General features: G+C 41.1%; 1 protein-coding gene across 3 annotated transcripts in view; it reads left to right on the top strand.

The window, feature by feature from the left end:
- The window catches only part of PI4KA (phosphatidylinositol 4-kinase alpha), a 63,319-nt gene extending 55,378 nt beyond the window's left edge, over positions 1–7,941 (top strand). For all 3 annotated transcript variants that reach the window (XM_048963666.1, XM_048963665.1, XM_048963667.1), the window contains exons 45-55: positions 611–681; positions 1,581–1,653; positions 1,764–1,834; positions 2,412–2,521; positions 3,126–3,230; positions 3,719–3,844; positions 4,157–4,277; positions 4,889–5,048; positions 6,354–6,443; positions 7,294–7,377; positions 7,613–7,941. In XM_048963666.1, the coding sequence (XP_048819623.1) occupies positions 611–681; positions 1,581–1,653; positions 1,764–1,834; positions 2,412–2,521; positions 3,126–3,230; positions 3,719–3,844; positions 4,157–4,277; positions 4,889–5,048; positions 6,354–6,443; positions 7,294–7,377; positions 7,613–7,664 (1,063 nt within the window). In that variant the 3' untranslated portion in view covers positions 7,665–7,941. The remainder of the gene's footprint in view (positions 1–610; positions 682–1,580; positions 1,654–1,763; positions 1,835–2,411; positions 2,522–3,125; positions 3,231–3,718; positions 3,845–4,156; positions 4,278–4,888; positions 5,049–6,353; positions 6,444–7,293; positions 7,378–7,612) is intronic.
- Positions 7,942–18,254: the final 10,313 nt, after the last annotated feature.

Here is an 18,254-nt window from a genome sequence, read left to right as displayed (position 1 = left end):
TTGCTGCTTCAGTAATCTACTGTACTGCTTAAAAATAGAGCATAAGTAATAACTTTCAGTTCCGTGGTGCTACGCCAAATGTGTGCAATTGCATGGCTGATTTCAATAGATGGTTAACACAAGTGCCTGTGCAAATTGGGTAATTGCATGTACTACTTGTTAACCATGTTACCAATTATCCAGTTGACATCTGCAATCATGCGAAGTATGTGAACAAATTAGGTGTGTAATTGCATAGATATTTTGTTGGCTTGTCCTTTTTCAGTTAGCTTATCCCACTTCCAAAGCAGTGTTCTTATTCTGGTGTAAGTTCCACAAAGGAGAATTATATTGGCATAACTATACTGTTACACTGTTGACAAAAGCGTACTTTATGTGCAAATTTCTCTGCATGAAGTATCTTCATATTTAATTCACTGCTCTTATGCTGTTTGGATTTGACAGCTGCCTATACATCCAGTTAATGTTGTATCTACAAAGCAAGGACTTCAGTAAGACAGTGGTGCAGTAAGACATCTTTGTCATTGTATAAATTTGAAACGGAACACCAGGGAAGTACACACAATAGTATATAGAATATAGTTAAATAAAATATTATTAATCTTCCTAGGCCGTTTCCTAAAGGAGATGAAAGAAAAAAAGCTTGTTTGAGTGCTCTGTCTGAGGTGAAAGTGCAGCCTGGTAAGAAGTGATTTCATCACATAATGTAGTGGTCTTTTTGCATTCAGTGTCAGTGCAAAATTTTCTGTAAGTAAATGCTAAATGTCTGGCAAGTGGCTGCTCACAGTTCTGGTGCTGGTGACAAGGTTGCTGTTCTTCTTACAGTTGATTGTTTCTCTTGAAGCAATTTGAATATTTTTACCAGCTGTTAATTTCTATATTGTGCACCAAAGTTTTCCCCAAAGTGCTTACAGTCAAATTAGGTAACACAGGTAAAAACAGCAAAGTATATCTGAAGAGGGGAAGTTAACAGTTTTCTTTTGGACCACCTTTTATTGAAAGAGATTAAATATCTTTAAAATTTTATCTTGAGAATAGAACACGTCCAGTTGCCTTCGTTTTCCTTTTTCTTGCTTCAGACATGCCCTTGAAACATGACCTTGACTATCTCAAAGTCCTTTCATTTATTTGTACGTATATGTATATATATACACAAACACATAGACATATATTTTAACCGTATTTTCCCCATCTGAATCTTTCTTTTAAAATGCACTTTGACCTCTGTCTGATAGGTTTCAGTTCTCCTACCATTTTTCTTCTGCTAACAGTGCACTGGAATATGCTGCTACCTCTTGCTAGAAACTCTTGTAAGAGAAGTCCTATCTGTGCATTTCTATGGTAAAGATTCTGCAGTATTAGTTCAAAACTGTATGCCGGAAATTAATGGAAATCATTGACCAATGGGAAGGGTTCTACATTCTTTGTGACATATAGACCGTATCCTCCAGTTTATGTCTAGCATTCATTTAATTCAAAAGTATGTAATGAAGCTGTAGACAGTAAGAACAGTTGTTCTCCAAGTATCACTGTCACACTGGCCAATAAATCTTTTCTTTACTCTCTGCTCCTTTTTGCAGGCTGCTACCTGCCCAGCAATCCTGAAGCTATTGTTCTGGACATTGATTACAAATCAGGAACCCCTATGCAGAGGTAGTGTGCTCTTTTATTCTTCCATTAAGTTAATTCATGATATTTAGTCTTTCTGTAAATCCTCATTTGGCTGACTTGCACTCATCATCTTTTTATTTATTACAATGTAGTGCAGCAAAAGCACCCTACCTGGCCAAATTTAAAGTGAAACGATGTGGAGTTAGCGAGCTTGAAAAAGAAGGTTAGTGAATGTGTTTTAATCACTGATGCTATTAAGTAAGAGTCAGCACTTTCTTTAAAATTGCCTGCTTTTAGTGACCTGTGCTGCTGCATTAAAGAAATGCTTCCATATTGAACTTAATCTGCAGTGGCTCAGCTCAAAAATAAAAATGCATAAAATGGAAAGAGAAGAAAATTTTTGAGAACTTCTGGGTTTTTTTCTGTTTTTCTTCTTTTTTTTTTTTTTTTTTTTAAGTCCCTGGAAGCACGCCACAGAAGTATCCTGAAAAAAATATGTGCAGTTACTTTAGACTGACATATAAATTAATTGCCTTTCTGTGGTTTTTTGCAGGGTAATCTAAGTGACTAGCTTAGTGTAATTTGTGCATTTATCAAGTAAATCATGAAGAGATTTTTGATGTATACTTTCCAACTCTAATACAGAAAGGAAACTGCCTTAGGAAATTCATCTTGCAAAACAGAAGTTCTTATAGTGGTACTTCAGTGTAAAATGTAGTTTTGAGTGTAGGGCACTTGTCATGGTATGAAAATACTAACTGAGGTGTGCATCTGAGTTTTGCTTTTTATTCTTTGTGCAGGTCTGCGATGTCGTTCTGATTCCATTGATGAAAGTGCAGAAGAAGGAGTGGACAGTAAGAAAATCTGTTGGCAAGCAGCTATCTTCAAAGTGGGTGATGACTGCAGACAGGTACAAAGCTACTACACTTTGCAGTTATATAAAAACAAATTTGTAGGTGACGATATAAAAGAAGGAAATAATTTTAGCTTGGAAATGCTTTTTCTTTGGAATTTTGAGAATCCCTACTAGGTATGGACTAGGGGAGAGAATTGTGTTATATTATTCTGGAAAATTTGGCTTGGATACAAATGTCATTTTTATGAGTTAGTTCACGTAATGCCATGATGTACAAATCTTTTTAGAGTTCATTTTTCAATTGAACAGTTGGTAATGTCAGAGTAATTTCCAAGGTGGTATCTTGTACTGTCTTGTACGTTGAAGCTTGGTCCTTTTTGATTGAAGGAGAATGATGGCTATTATCTCTGAAGTTGTTAGTATTCCTCTTAATCAAAGAACGATAGAAAGGTTGTCAGCAGTTAAATCTTTGGTTTTGTTTGCTACCCGTTTGAGCATCCTTTACTTTTCCTTTTTTGATTTTCCCCAGAGCCACGGTGTATGCACAACCTTCTGGGGAAAGTTATGTTCATTTCAGAGCTCTTCAGAGCATTTCTGTCATCTGACTTGTGATCTGTAACCCCTGTAATTCTTGTGCAATTTTTTTCTTACATAACAGGACATGTTAGCTTTACAAATCATTGATCTCTTCAAGAATATATTTCAGCTGGTAGGCTTGGATCTTTTTGTGTTTCCATATAGAGTGGTGGCCACAGCTCCTGGGGTAAGTGAGCAGTTAACTCTATTGCTGTAGAAAGCAGTTCCTAATTTAAAAACAAAAAGTAATCTTTACCTGCACACATAAGTTAACATTTCTGCAAAGAAATACTATGCACGTCACGCCAAATACTTAGAGTACTATTGACACAGTCGTTCTTCTCCTACTTTCTTCTTTTCTAAGGCTTTTGGCTCAGAAATCTTGCTGCTTGTGGTTATTCATGTTTGTTGCTTGATTTTTGGGACAACTTTGTGCAAGTCTGTAGAAAATCACAAATTGCTTGTGTCTTATGTTGCATGGAAATTCTCAAACATTGGGCGTAGCTTTTTTTGGTTTTTTTTTTTGTTTTTTTAATGAACATACTAGAAATTCTGTATTTGTTGATGTGAAGGCTTTCCCAAATCTCTTGGGAGACCTCTGTGACTGCCAAGAGCCACGTAGAAAATGTATGTTGGGAGTATGCTGTACAGACCTGTTTTTCTTCTTCCCTTCAGTGTGGTGTTATTGAATGCATTCCTGACTGTACGTCCCGTGACCAGCTGGGCAGGCAGACGGACTTTGGGATGTACGATTACTTTACAAGGCAATATGGAGATGAGTCTACTCTAGCATTCCAGAAGGTAAAATATCAGTTTGCAGTCGTAGTACGGTTTCAACTGAGTAGTGTTCTAGCCATAAGAAATAATGACAAATAACTAGATAATTACTACTGCAATGCTGTACCTGGCTTCTGATGTAGGCAGTTCATTTTTAGCTATGAGAAAGCTAGCTAAAGAAATTACTGCAGCTGTAGATATGTGGACAGTATTATTGAACATAGATTCAAATTAATCATTAATAAAGGAAAAATAATGTTCATCTGTATCTGCTTCTGAGATGAGTGAGTTATTAAATTATGTGTTCTTATTTGCTTTGACTTCTTGCTTTTACAGGCTCGCTATAATTTCATCCGCAGTATGGCTGCATATAGTCTTCTCCTTTTTCTGCTCCAAATTAAAGACAGGCATAATGGCAACATCATGCTGGACAAAAAGGGACACATCATTCACATTGGTCAGTCATAGTCATCTTTTCCTTCTGCTGTAAAATACTGCTAATAGAATTTCAATTTGAGATTAATCAGATTTCAGCTTTTAAATACGTGGGACGTTTTACCCGACGTTTTAATATTGTTGTGTGTTTGTGTTAGCTGCTCCTGCGTAATTTCAGTTTTACAAGGTCTTACCAGCTTCGGGAAGGAATACAGATCTGTGGATTATATGTATTCATACGTATACAAGCGTATACAAATATGTATGGATGTATGAATACATATACACATATACACGTTTCTTTACTGCTTGGGTGTGAACTAAAGTTGATGAGTAAATTCATATAATTGCATAAGGCTGTAACATCTGCTTTAGCTTTGTTTTTCTAGAACTGCAGATGTTTTAGCCTATTTATCTGATGTCATCATCCTTGAGTATTGTTTAATGTTAAATAATTCTTTTGTTGGTGTTTTTATACTTTATCAAAGCTTTCTTTCCATTTGGAATTGAAATGCCGGTAGGAAAATAGATATTATGGTGTGAAATGCACCCCTCCTTTCTTCTGTCAGCTTTGACAGAAGAAAGCACAACTAACCACCAGAATGTCTGAAGCAGCTTATCTTTTGTGTACAGATTTTGGATTCATGTTTGAGAGCTCACCTGGTGGTAATCTGGGCTGGGAGCCTGACATTAAGCTGACTGATGAGATGGTGATGATAATGGGAGGAAAAATGGAAGCAACTCCATTCAAATGGTTTATGGAGATGTGTGTCAGAGGCTATCTGGCAGTCAGGTAAAGCATTATTAACTGCTTAAAAGTGGAAGTGTTTGCACAACAAAAACCAGATGGGATGTTAAATAATAATGAACAGCAGTCTGTAGAGGGTCTTAGTCTGTCAAACTGCTGCATGAAACAAATTTTGTAGCCAAACTTTGTGGTTTTTTTCTGACCTCATGACATTTGAGAAGATCATATATTACATTCAATTTATAAACGTGATCATCTTTCTTCAATTTAGCATGTTGTTAATTAAAACTTTGCAACAAGAAGCTACAGGAGAATCATAACCTGGTTTTCCCAACTGAGACAATCATATTAATCGCCATTTCAGCTAGAGTTAATTATGTGGAAAAAGTGCTACTATTTCTCTTGTAAAATATTAGAGATTTTGTAGCTGTGCTTTTCAGCGATGATTGCCAGCCAGTAACGTTAGAGATCTGTAACTTTACTATGCTTTACATCAAGCAAACAAGAATCATAGGAGGAGGACAAGGGAGGAAGATGACGAGGAGCTGAGGGTCCAGCATGAATGCTTGTAAGCCACAAGAAGTTCCTGTGGCTGCTCTCGCTTGGGCTCCCACTTGGCATTGCAAGTTTTGCTTTAACATGGAGAATGAGTACGAAATGGATGTGAAGTGGATGTTGTATATAGTTAGGAGGACAGTATGACAGAGCCCAGATAAGGGATTGTTCTATCATCATGAGTGTGGAACATTACTGATGTTATCTTGCAGAATTAGTTTACTCAGCAAGTAGCCCCAGAAGGGGCTGTCTTGGAGTTGAGCACAATTTGCTTCCTTGAAGTGGCGCAATCTAGGGAGTTTTATGTCAAGCCAGAAATGTCACTCCAGCAGCAGAGTAGTGATAGATTTAGTGGGAGCTCCTCTGAGTGGGAGGAGAGGAGGAAGAAGAGAAGCTGAGCTGATGTAGCAGACAATTATGTAGTAGAGTAACAGATTATCTTCTGATTCCTAATTACTGTAGTATCACTTTTGATGCACTGGTGGATCTTTCTGTTGCCAAAGTAGTATTATTTCCCAAAGTATTGCTTTATATAATCTTTCTCGAGGGCTCCTCATCTTGCAGCATTTTAAATCTCTGATAGTCCAATATAAAGGAATGAAATTTAATTAAAGAGATCACAAGCAATGATGTAGCTCTGCCAACAAATATGAGACGATTACATGTGTTGTTTTAATTACAGAAAAGTCTGGACTGAGTAGTCCAGCCTCAGTCTTCTCAACCTGCCTGCTTTACCTACTAAAGCTGCAGAAGTTCAAGTGCTGTAACCTTTTTGTCCTCTTTTTTTTGTTCTAGGCCTTACATGGATGCTGTAGTCTCACTTGTTACATTAATGCTGGATACAGGGCTGCCATGTTTCCGAGGGCAGACAATCAAGCTTTTAAAGTAAGCCAGCATCTATATGAACTGGAATTCATAATGCTTGCTCTCTGTAGCGTGTATATTGTCACAGTTCCTGCAGCAAGTGTTGTTGTCATGCTACTCAAATATCTTGTATTTCTTAGTGTTATAGAAACATAAGATTTTTTTGGAGGTATCTCACAAAGCAGGATTTTCAGAGGCCTTTTCATAAGATTAGGTTCAAACTGTTTTTAAGTGACTATGTGAGCACATGTTTTATCTTAAAGTTCTTAGCACTACCAAAGCAAGAACGTAAAGAAAAGATCTGCGTTAATGAGAGGTAATGTGTTCTATCTGAAGTGATGTTGAAATCTGAGGAGCAGCAACTTCAAATTTGTTTGGCAGATGCAGTACTGAACTGGGACTGTTGTAATGTCAAACACGTTTGACGTTTGTATGCAAACACATACATTTTAAGCAGCCCTTCGGGCTAATGCCTCCAGAATAGTTCTGCAGTCAGTATTTCCTATATATAACTTAACTACATTTTCCTAAAAATAAACACAAATTCATGAAGTATAATGGGCTAGAACTCACAGTCATTGCTAGGTATTAAGGTATTTTAGAGGCAGTGGCTGTCTAGAGAGACCTGCTGTTACCACTCAGCTGGTCAAAAGTTCACAGCCTCAGCCTCCACTGTAAGAATAAAGACAAGTGCTTTTAAAATATTATTATTATTATGTACATGTTGTCTTGAAAGAACTACGTACTTGCAGCAAATGAAATCAACATGGGGCTGAGCTTTTGCAGAAACATATTTGTGTCATGCTCAAAAGAAACGTCATTAATTTGTACTCCTATTTTTTGTGGTGCTGTTGTTGTTTTTCCTATATAGACACAGATTCAGCCCCAACATGACCGAACGGGAGGCTGCAACTTTCATCATCAAGATCATCCAGAATTGTTTCCTCAGCAATAGGTTTGGCATTTATGTATGTCTTTTCTCTATAGTTAAAGGAAAGGTGAACCCATCCTCTATAGTTAAGGGAAAGGTGAACCCATAAGCTGGCAAAACTGAGTGCAGCGAAAACAGAGTTTTTGTGCTTCACTCATATTTTATTTCTGTGGGATCTTGATGGTGGTTTTTCTGACAGTGGTTGCAGTGTTTTGGTTTTTCTTTATCATTTACCTCTGGCTTTGCTTTTCTTCTCTAGGAGTAGGACCTATGATATGATTCAGTACTACCAGAATGACATCCCATACTGAGTGATGCTAAAGATTCACTGCTGACATGATGCAGGCAATCCAATGCGCTTTCTCTGGACTTTTAATAAATAAGATATGGTCAATCACATCTTACTATCTTCCACTTTTTTGTATGTTTGTGCACATGTGGGTACCTGTTTCCTGGACACTACAACAATCAGTCTGATTGATTACTTTCTCTCTATCAGGTTCTATTTATCTTTTTCCCTGGATTTTTGGAGTTGGGCTGCAATCATTATTTAAAATGGAGAAAAAAAAAAAAAAAAAAAAAAAACAACCTGTACTCTAATCGTGAATGTGTGAAAGAGGTAAAGTTGTAGAGTTCGATAATTTTTCATGTGATGCAAAGATTTCTGTAATAGCTTTAAAAAGTAAGAAACTTCCCTGCATGATCCCACAAAATAACATGGAAGTGAAGGAAGGGCATGCATTTCTCTTTAGAAGCAGTAATGTTGAATTGCTCAAACTTTACTGCAGGAGAAAAACCTGATAATTGTCCACAGTGGTGATACCTTATGTTCCTACTTTGCGCTGTACATGCTGCCTGCTATGTGGTATTTAATATGTACATGAAGAATGTATTTTTTTCCTTCTGTGTGTTTTAAAAAAGAGGCTTCTGAACATATTTAATCTAGAAAATGTAATAAAAGAAAATGTAATAAAAACTTTGTCGCAAGGTTTTTGACATGTATGAAATAAAACTCAGTACACTATTTTGTTCTGGCAATTTGTGTACTGGGCCCTGGTCGTTATAATGTGACTTTTTTTTTTGCTTTTTTTTTTTTTTTTTTTACTGGAGAAACATGTTTTTTCTTCAGATTTTCATCTGTCTCCATGGTCACATGTTACTCATGAGAGAAATCACTTGTTCAAGCTTCCTGCGTAGAGGAGCACGTCCTACCCCCTGCTTCCTGCTAAGAAGGCCACAGAATGTGCTAGGCGCTGCTCACTGTACTTCAACTCCATGTTTTTTTTCCCAACTTTGGGGAGTCGTGATGAGAGCTAGTTTTTTATCGGAGAACGGCCCTACCTGGGAGGTGGGGCAACGCTGTACACGTAGGGCTTCCTTTCTCTCACGGACTGCCGAGGAAGCAGCGGTGTCAGGTGTTTGCTCTTCTATTTAAGCTGCTCTCTGGATTGGCAACGTCAAGGGCATTTTGCTCTGGCAAACAGCAGAGGCCGAGCTGAAGGGCGAGGCCCGCCTCATGCCCGGAGCCCGCCTTGCTGCTCGCGGCTGAGGGAAATCTTGGGGGGGCTGCGAAGCGGTGAGGTGCGGTCGCGGTGAGCCCTGAGGAGGAGCTGCTCTGTGCGTGAGGTCATTAAGATCAGAATTAAGGTACGCAAAGATATTTTGAGTGTTTTTGTCCCTGATCATTATGTTAGAATATGTTCTGGTGCCTCTGCAGCCCTGGTAGAAAAGAGGCACCAAAAAGAGGTAAAATACTCTCTTTGAAATAATAGCTCTGTGTGTGTGTATAAATATGCTTAGTGAAGGTGTTTCTGTCATTTCTCCAATATCTCCGCTATGAGAAACCCCAGGTCGTGGGAGAACCAGATCTCCCTTTCTTCAATTCACGTCGGCTGTTGGTATAGAAAGCCCTTAGGTAAGGAGCAGAATTTATAGCTGCTCATTTCTACCCAACGACCCATGGTTCAGTGCTGCCGTGCCTCCATCGGCGCTATTTATATGCTAATCTCACGCGCCCTGAGACTGAGGCAGCAGTCCGGTCCCTTGTGCCACGTGCTGGGGCACGCGCTGGTGGAGGCGGAGTAGTGCTCACTGGGGCAACCAATACTGTGAGCAGACATGGGGAGAGCAGCTGGTTCCTCTTGGTAAAGTGCGTAACGCTTATTTCCTTTACTCCATAACTGTGCTTCTGAGATCCCCCTGGCTCCCGTCGAGTCTGGAGGTGCTGCCTGAGCCTCAGGCCTGGTGTAAGGGAGGCCTACCTGTGCTTAGCAAATCTGGGAGATGATACAGTTTGAGTGTACTGGTTAGGAGTGAACACGCAGGCTATTAACCTTGCTTCTGAGATGAGATGAGCGTATATCTGTGAGAAATTTCATCTTCATAGCAGTGTCAGAGTGATGCTTCAGAGAGAAATATGTCTCTGGATAGTAGAAGAGGAAAAAAAAAATCCTATATTGCCATTGTGAAGTTTTCTCACGAGACTTGGTGAGATATTTCACTTTATCTGAGCTTTTTAAGATGCTTGGTGTTGCTGTACAGGTGAAAAACACTTGTGTGCACCTTTACACATAGGCTGTCTGTTTCCTTACTGAGAACTTGCTTTATGGTTAAAGATGCAGACCTAGCAGCTTCACAATGCCTGGCATCCTGTGTATGTCACAAGCTGTCTCTCGCATGAGACTGGTCTGTGTGTGTATGGTAGCCAAATGTACGTGAGTTAACAATCCAATAAAGTCACCTATGGGAGTTGAGCTTGGAAGAATTTTGTTAACTTAGGTAATAAATTTGCAGGAATATTTTTTTATTCTAAACGCCTTATATTCTGACACCGAGTCAAACTTTAATCCGATTGTCAGGCCTGGCTGCCTGTACTATCTTGAGCTGCCATTATGTAAGGCAGAAAGATTGTTGGGAAAAGGAAGGTGAGAACTCTTGCAGGATACTGGACTGACTATAAACAGTTTAGCTACATATTAGAAGTTGTAAGTCAGTAGAAACTTAGACATGAACATGAGCCAGCAGTGTGCCCAGGGGGCCAAGAAGGCCAATGGCATCCTGGCTTGCATCAGAAACAGTGCTGTCAGCAGGAGCAGGGCAGTGATTGTCACCCTGTACTCAGCTCTGGTGAGGCCGCACCTTGAATACTGTGTTCAGTTTTGGGCCTTTGCTGCAGGGAAGACATTGAGGCCCTGGAGCGGGTTTGAAGAAGGGCGACAAAGCTGCGAAGGGTTTGGAGCACAGGCCTGATGAGGAGCTCTGAAGGAGCTGGGATTGTTCAGTCTGGAGAAAAGGAGGCTCAGGGGAGACCTTACTGCTCTCTACAACTACTGAAGGGAGGTTGTAGGGGGTCGGCCTCTTCTCTCGTTTGACTGGTGATAGAACTAGAGGGAATGGCTTCAAACTGCACCAGGGGAAATTTAGGCTGGATGATAGGAAATACTGCTTTTCTGAAAGTGTGGTCAGGCACTGGAATGGGCTGCCCAGGGAAGTGGCAGAGTCACCGACCCTAGAGGTGTTCAAGGAACGTTTGGATTTTGTGTTGAGGGATGTGGTGTAGTGAGAACTGTTGGTGCTGAGTGGGTGGTTGGACTGGGTGACCTTGTAGGTCTTTTCCAACCTTGGTGATTCTGTGATTCTGTAAAATATCTGACCTTATTTTACCTAGAAGGAAATTTTATGTGCACATTTCAGAGGACACCCACTACCAAAAGGGTTCCTGGGTCTGGGTCTTGTGCCAGGCCAGGGTGAACATCAGCTTCCCTGTTCTCCTTTGGAGACTGGAGTTACTTCTCTCTTCAACTCAGCTCAGTGAAGAGTAAAACTGCCTCCTGTGGCAGCAGAGGAGGGAGCCCAGCACTAGCATGAGGAGCAACTGTCCTTTTCCGACCCAGGTAGAAGTGATAAGAACAGGGAAGAATTCTGTGAGGTGCAGGTTCTGAGCTGAAATACGGCTCCCCCAGAAAGTGAACACAGACCTGCAAATCCATTGTCAGTGCAACCCTGCAGATGACAATGCTTTTCAAACTCATTGTGGTTAGAGCTCTGGCAGCGGGGACAGACCCTGAGCTTTAGGAGGTTTAGGTTGGACATTAGGAGAAACTTTTTCTCTCAAAGGGTGGTCAGGCACTGGAATGGCTTGCCCAGGGAGGTGGTGGAGTTGCCGTCCCTGGTAGTGTTCAAGAGGCGCCTGGGTGAGGAGCTACGAGAGATGGTTTAGTGGTTTGTGGTACTAATAGGAATGGGAGGGTGGTTGGACTAGATGATCTTGCAGGTCGTTTCCAACCTTGTGATTCTGTGAAGAGCCTGGCAGTTTGTATTCTGGTGTATTCAGCTGGTGGAGAGGGGGTTGACCTTCCGAGGGATGTAAGGGAAATACATTTTACTGACTCTGCCTTATTGTCTCAGGTGAAGTCTTTAAACATGAGTCTCCTCAAGTATAGTAAGTATGCAGAAATCCATAGTGTGTTCACCAGAAACCAGGTGGACAGTGGACAGTGCAGTAGTTCTTGTAATTCTGTCTTGGACAAATAGCAGCTGTATTCAGCTCCAGACATGGCTGTTTCTGTGGTTTTCTGTATGGTTTTCTTCTGAAAAGCTGCTTTTTTGAATTTTTGGAGAGGTACTGAGTACGTGGGCTCAGATGAAAGTTGTTTGTTATTTTGATTAAGATTCAGGGGTACATACTGGAAAAAATACAGCGTTCTACAGTTAGCATTATCTCTTAATTTGAGGGCTTCACCTTCATGGTAGACATAGTGAGTAGATGGGCACTGTGTTTAGCCTCACAGAGTAAACAACAGAGGCAGATGGAGGAAGAAATGGGGTCCAGAGGGAAAAAAAAATACGGGAACAGTTGAGCTATAAAGAGCAAAATGATGGCAAATAATTCCTGCGGTCATTTGGAATACAGGCAAGTAGCAGTTAATAGTCCTCCCTTTGCTGTTTGTGGGATCAGTTGTCTGGAGTCCTCTGCCTCAAAGGTAGTCCTGATCTGTGTTGCTGTTAGGCTTAAGAAACACTTTCTAGGGGTAGATCCCAATAGAAACCTAAGCTCTGAAAAGTGCTTTCTCCCTTTTTCCTCGAGTAAACTGAGATTTACATTTTAATGCTTTCAGCATCAAGCCTACCCTTTAGGCTGCAGCCCCAGTTGATAAAGAGAGAAGTCAGTCCAGCTACATCTGAGGTTGTATCATAGATCAGAGCTCAGAGGGGGGCAAGTGAGTGTACAGTAATTTCAGGCTCATTAACTTGCAGACAGAACGACTGAAACAGAGGGAGGAATTACACTCTAGTTAAGAAGACAAACCTGCCAAGGAAACACCTGCCCTAGATCTAGAGAACTAGAAACTTCGCAGACACCTCAGGAACCTGAAAGCCTAGCTGCTTTTCAGGATGATGCTGAAATTGTATTTTTCCCTGCCTCTCTACTGGTACTGTAATTCTTTCAGTCTGAATAGATGTCTTTCTTTGAGATGTGGCTCATATCTGCTTGTAGGAAAAGTGACTCAGTGCATAAGAACAAGAGTGTTGGTAACTGCATTCCTACCCGCTGGCTGAGCTGTGTTAACCAACCAAGTTTGTGTTCTTGCTCTGCCTTGGCTGAAAGGTAAAACTCAAGAACTTAAATCTCACTGAAGGCTCCTTAAAACCAGAGCAGTATTTAGAGCAGGAACACCAGTTGCCGCAACTTCACCAAGAAGTAGGAATTCGTGTTGCCCTAACCCCATCACATGGGGCATGTAATGAGCTGAATTCCTTTAGCAGTGTTTGAAGTGAGGCATAAGGAGCTTGATTTTTTGTTGTTTTCTCCACAAAGGTTGTGATTTAAATCTGGGAGTTGCTTTGGTTGCTCAGTACTTAAAAAAACTACAATACGGAGGAATACAATATGACATAAATCAGGAATCCAAAAATCTGCAGCTAGTTCCTGCAAACTAAGTGCATTTGTATGGCTGTCTATGGAAGGGAGATCTCAAAGAACAAAGTGAAACCTGAGTCCTATTTCCTCTAAAATCAGTTACTGGGACATTCTGCTATTACTGATTACAGTGGAATTAAGAGTGAAATTTCAGCAGCTGCCAGTCTTATTCTAAAAATGACTTGAGTGTAAAACCGGTTCAATGACTAACTGCTGCCCCTCAAACTTACCGTGGTTTGCCTTTTCGCAGGAGATGCTTACCAGTTCTGTGGAAGTGATAGGAAAATTAGGACTTGCTCTTCACTTTTCCAGGGACCCTTTGAAAAAATTCTCTTTGGGATGTGAATGGCTTTTGATGAAGCACTGTGGCTATTGTGCCTCTCAAATAATTGATGCACTTCGGGAGAAAGATATTCACTGGACTTGGAATTACACTGCATGTGAGGTGTATGTTTGGGAAGTAGAGGCGTGTTTGTTCGTACCAGCTGCTACCACTAGATGGCACCATGGTTCTGGCAACAAGGTCCAAAATAGCCCTAGAACCGTGAATGTTTTGTCTGCTTTGGAGGTTTTGTTACAAACCCAAAACATGGTATGGATTTGCAAACCTTTCAGTGAACCGAGGTCAAGTTTCCCCCAAATGTAGGCTGAGGTTGGAGCAGGGATATGGTCAGTTCCAGTTTACAGGATGGGATTTAGGATTTCAGGCGGAAACCATGTGAATATTTGACTTGCAACCTGGCTATTCTTTTTCTGTGGTTCTGTTTGGAGGGCCTGTGTGTATTCGAAACAAAATCTCAGACCAAGGTTCAGGGAATATGTGCCTGCCTGTGCCAAACTGAAAGGGGTTTGAACAACCCTGCTGTGAACTGTTGTAAGAAGCTTCATGTGACCTCACCGTTCACCAAGCTGGGCCTAGGCATGAGCTAAAAGCAGGAACTAAACGCGGTCAGCAGTAGCACCACTTCCTTTTTAACTGACTGTCACTGTGGGTGGCAGGTGACTGAGCATGTGACAGGATGTAGAATTTTTTTTGGCAGGGGAAGTTCTTAGCTGTTGTCTAGCTTGAAAAAGGTTCTTTGTCCTGTAATTACGCTTTATTCCATTCCTTTCAGTGGGACTAAGAGGATGCTCACGTGATACATGTTACTAATAAACCAACCTGCATGTCTCTGACTCTTGCAAAGGGTATTTCTGCTTAGCAGAATATAGCAACTGTCCTGTAATTACATAGCTCCAAGGGTTGATTCAAGAAACTGATTATCTAAGAGATGTTTGTACAGTGCTCTGTCATCTCCTTTGACACTCATCTTTCCACCTCAGCAACAATCCTCACATGCAAACTGACTGAATATCTTTTAGCAAGGAGTCAGTGCAGAGTAAGGCAGACGATCGCCTAATGAGCACATTGTGTGCAAGCAGCCCGATGCCTGATGTGCTTGTGTCAGCCACCCTTGTCATGACCTAGAGGGATACCAGGGATTTGAGAGACAGGTCTTTTTAGCAGCACTAAGGCTCTCAAAAGTGCTTGGAGATTTGGATTTTATTTTGGAAATCTTGTAGTACATGACAGTCTCCTGAGATATTGACTTCGTAGATTGGTATTTTCCTCTGACACTCAGATCACGGGCTAAACATACTAGCCATATTAATATAGTTCTCCTGTAATAATTTGGGTTTTTTTCTGTGTAGAAATTGCTTTCAAAACAACATTCATAAAAGCTTCATCACTGTTGTAAACTTAAGAATCATGGAAATCCTCATTGCAAATATTTTGGTTTACTGTTTGTTTTTATAGACAAAACAGCACAGTGTTTACCTTGGATCATTCCAAAGTATTGCTCAGGTTGGAACATTTCTATGGAAGTCAGTTTTTAATGTAAAGCTAAAATATATATTTCTATTGCTTCACAATACTGCATCTCTTGTTCCCTATATTCACTGATGACACTAGAGAATTCGAATGGATTAATAAAATGAGGCTTTCCTTTACAGAGACAGCTTGTGCCCATCATGGAACAGCACTATCGTTAGTCCTGTTTTTGAATGAACATCTGAATGAATTCACCAGCACACGTCCTTTGAGACTGTAGCCCTCCAGAGAACCCCGAGGGCCTTTTAGAAATATAGGTAAAATGCTTGTTACCATGCAAGTAGTTGATTTTTTAGAGATCGTCTATTTTCATTCATAGATTAAGCACTTTGTTCTTATGACCCTTCACATGATTAGACATTGTTAGAGGAGAGGACTCTAGGAACTGCAGTGTACCAAGCAGGAACAGGGAGAGGAATATATATTTTTCCACCCCTGTAACCTGCTCTACCAGCTTTTTTCAGTGGTAGAATATTGACAGTCTCTGGCAGACACAAGAGTGAGGAAACTCCAAACCTCTGGTGGGAGCATCATACACCTTGAGCTATGAAAGGTCTTACGCCTTGCAGGAAAGAACAGTGTTTCTGAAACACTATCAGAGTGCTTCTAAATGTGGATTTCTTACGTATTCAGTGACTGACTTTTACTTAGGGACTGGGACTTTGAAAAAGCTTACTGTCATGTTGAAAGACTGTGAGTAAATTGAACCATTTAAGAGGATGAAATGTCCCTGCGGAAAGGCTCTTTGCTGTAGATACCTATGATGCTTGTTGCTTTCTACTTGGCTTGAGGTGGGAAATCTCTTGCCTGATGTATAACCAAGATGTTATAATCACAATATAATTGTGTATAATCAATAGATATCAGGATGTTATAATCGCAATATAATCAAGAGAGTAAGGCAAAGCAGATAACAATAACAAAAAGAGAATAAGTGGAAGAGCTTACCCTTCAGCTGAGTTCACCAGAAGACACCAAAAGAGGGAATCTCCAGAAGAGATCCTTCCCCACTGGTAGCCAGCTCTTAAATAGGTCTAGGAGGGGTGCAGCCTGACTCCACCCCTTCCGGCAGCACAGGTGAATTGCCTTCACCTGTGCTCCTCTGGCTGACTCATGGCTCGCCTCAGGTGATCAATCAGAGGTTCAGGCCGTGACTCAGCAGTTCCCATACACCTGAGAACTGATAATTCTGCAGGTTGGCGCGTCCTGCCTCTTTACTTTCTGCATGCTGATGTGGTAGAGAAGACACCCATCAAGCTGATGTGAAGATGGAGAGATGTAGTTTGGAGGAGAGGTGATTTTGAGAATCAGTGTGATCTTCCCTCTGTTCTGCCACCTGTGCCTGGTCATTGCCACATTTATACACAAAATCTGAAGTTTGAAGTGTTGTCTTTGATAGCCAAACTTGATGGGCTGCAGTATATCAGGAAAGTCAGCAAAAGAGCTTGGATCTGTTTATGTGCCTGTAATGCAGGATAACACGAAGAGCCTACTGTGAAAAGTGCTCCGTGACTCCTAGACTGGAAGTGCTAAGGTTTGGTCTTTCATCAGAACTATCAAGCTTCTTGAGCTGCTCCTGTTTGGTGTGCTAAACTCGATTGGAAAGGATTTTAATCTTCTCTTCTACAGCTGGGAAAACAGAGAAGAGACTTTATTTAGTGATGCAGAGTCCCTTATACTCAGCTCTACACAGTTGCTGCTGGTGCTGATCATGGAGGGATTCCAAAGCTGAAGTCCTCTATTGTAAGCTAAGCAAAAGACTGAGTTCAGGAGGACCTCAATCAGTGAGTGGTCAGTCGGTCATGGAGCATCAGGCTCTCTGCTTCTTTAGGGGATGAGAATGTTACTGCAGGGAAGGAAGAAGCACTGCTTCTTGCCTGAAGTCCTGCATGTAGAAAAGGATCTCCAGCAAAGACTCAGTCTCGCAATCTTCCATCTCTCTTTTGGGCTATTTATGCTGCCTGCCAGTTTGTTGGCTGAGTGACTGCTGAATTATTTACTACCCTGACTGAATTAAGCAGCGGCAAATGCAAGTGAGTGAATTCCACCTGAGACTCTTAAGGAAGGCAGAGGTTGGGGAAGGAGTGTGTGTGGCTGCTGGGTAGTTGATACATAGTGCTAAATTAAATGCACCAGTCCCTTCCAGGCAAAACCCTGGGGGAAGGGAAGCTATTCTCTTGCTCTCCAGCTTGGCAGAAGGAAGCTGGGTGCCTGGCTAACACCAGCTCAGTTGACAGTGGAACCTCATCCCCACTGTGAGAAGGATCCTGCAGCTAGGATGCACGCACCTTGTTTGTGACGGTTATTGTGCTGTATAGAGTTGACTGGGTTAATGAGTGCATGTTATTAAAGGCTGAATCAGCCAATTGTGCTAATTATTGTCTCCCTAAGTGCAGCAGTTACTGAAGGTATTTAAAAGGATAAGCATTCTCCTATACCTTCTAGATCAGAGCTGAGTACCTAGGCTGCAGAGAAACTCTCTATCAAATGATAGTGCTCTAGCTGTTTGTTATGAGGTAGTATCTCCTTGTTGCTTTATCATTCCCAGAAAGGAAGTTCAAGCTTAGCACACAGTCCTTGTCTCATGCAATTTCTGTCCTCTCTATGCATCTCCCAGCTATAAAATTTTACAGGTGGGCAAACTGAGACATAGATCATTCTGTGATAGATCTGGTTTGATTACTCTCTCTGTAGAGTATATGTGCTTCAGTCGAGTTGCACATGTACAGTAGAGAGTATCTTAGGCTAGCTGATTGAGGACTGGTCACTGTCAGTCCTTCCTACGTGTGTGGATACGTATAATGAGTATATTAGGAGGTGAGACTTAACTTCTTCAGCTAGCCTGCTTGTGCTACCATCTCCCAGACTTGTGAATTCTTATGGCATCTATTCCCTTCCAGAGCATGTCTGGTGCAGAGTAGTTTCTGTTATCTGTATCACCCATTTCCTGTATGAGGTAGAAAACTCTCTAGAAGCTGGTGAAAGACAGAGCTGGAAACAAGACACGAGAAGAGCACTGTGTGGTCAAAAACACATGCCTCATGAATTTATCACGACCCATCTCTGAGGGACGCTTGCTGCGTAAATCACCTAATAACATACCTTGTA

The sequence above is a fragment of the Lagopus muta genome, chromosome 17, assembly GCF_023343835.1.
Source record: "Lagopus muta isolate bLagMut1 chromosome 17, bLagMut1 primary, whole genome shotgun sequence".
Classification (NCBI taxonomy): Eukaryota; Metazoa; Chordata; class Aves; order Galliformes; family Phasianidae; genus Lagopus; species Lagopus muta.
The sequence above is the reverse complement of the archived record's forward strand: the minus strand, read 5'-3'. Positions and strand labels throughout refer to the sequence as shown.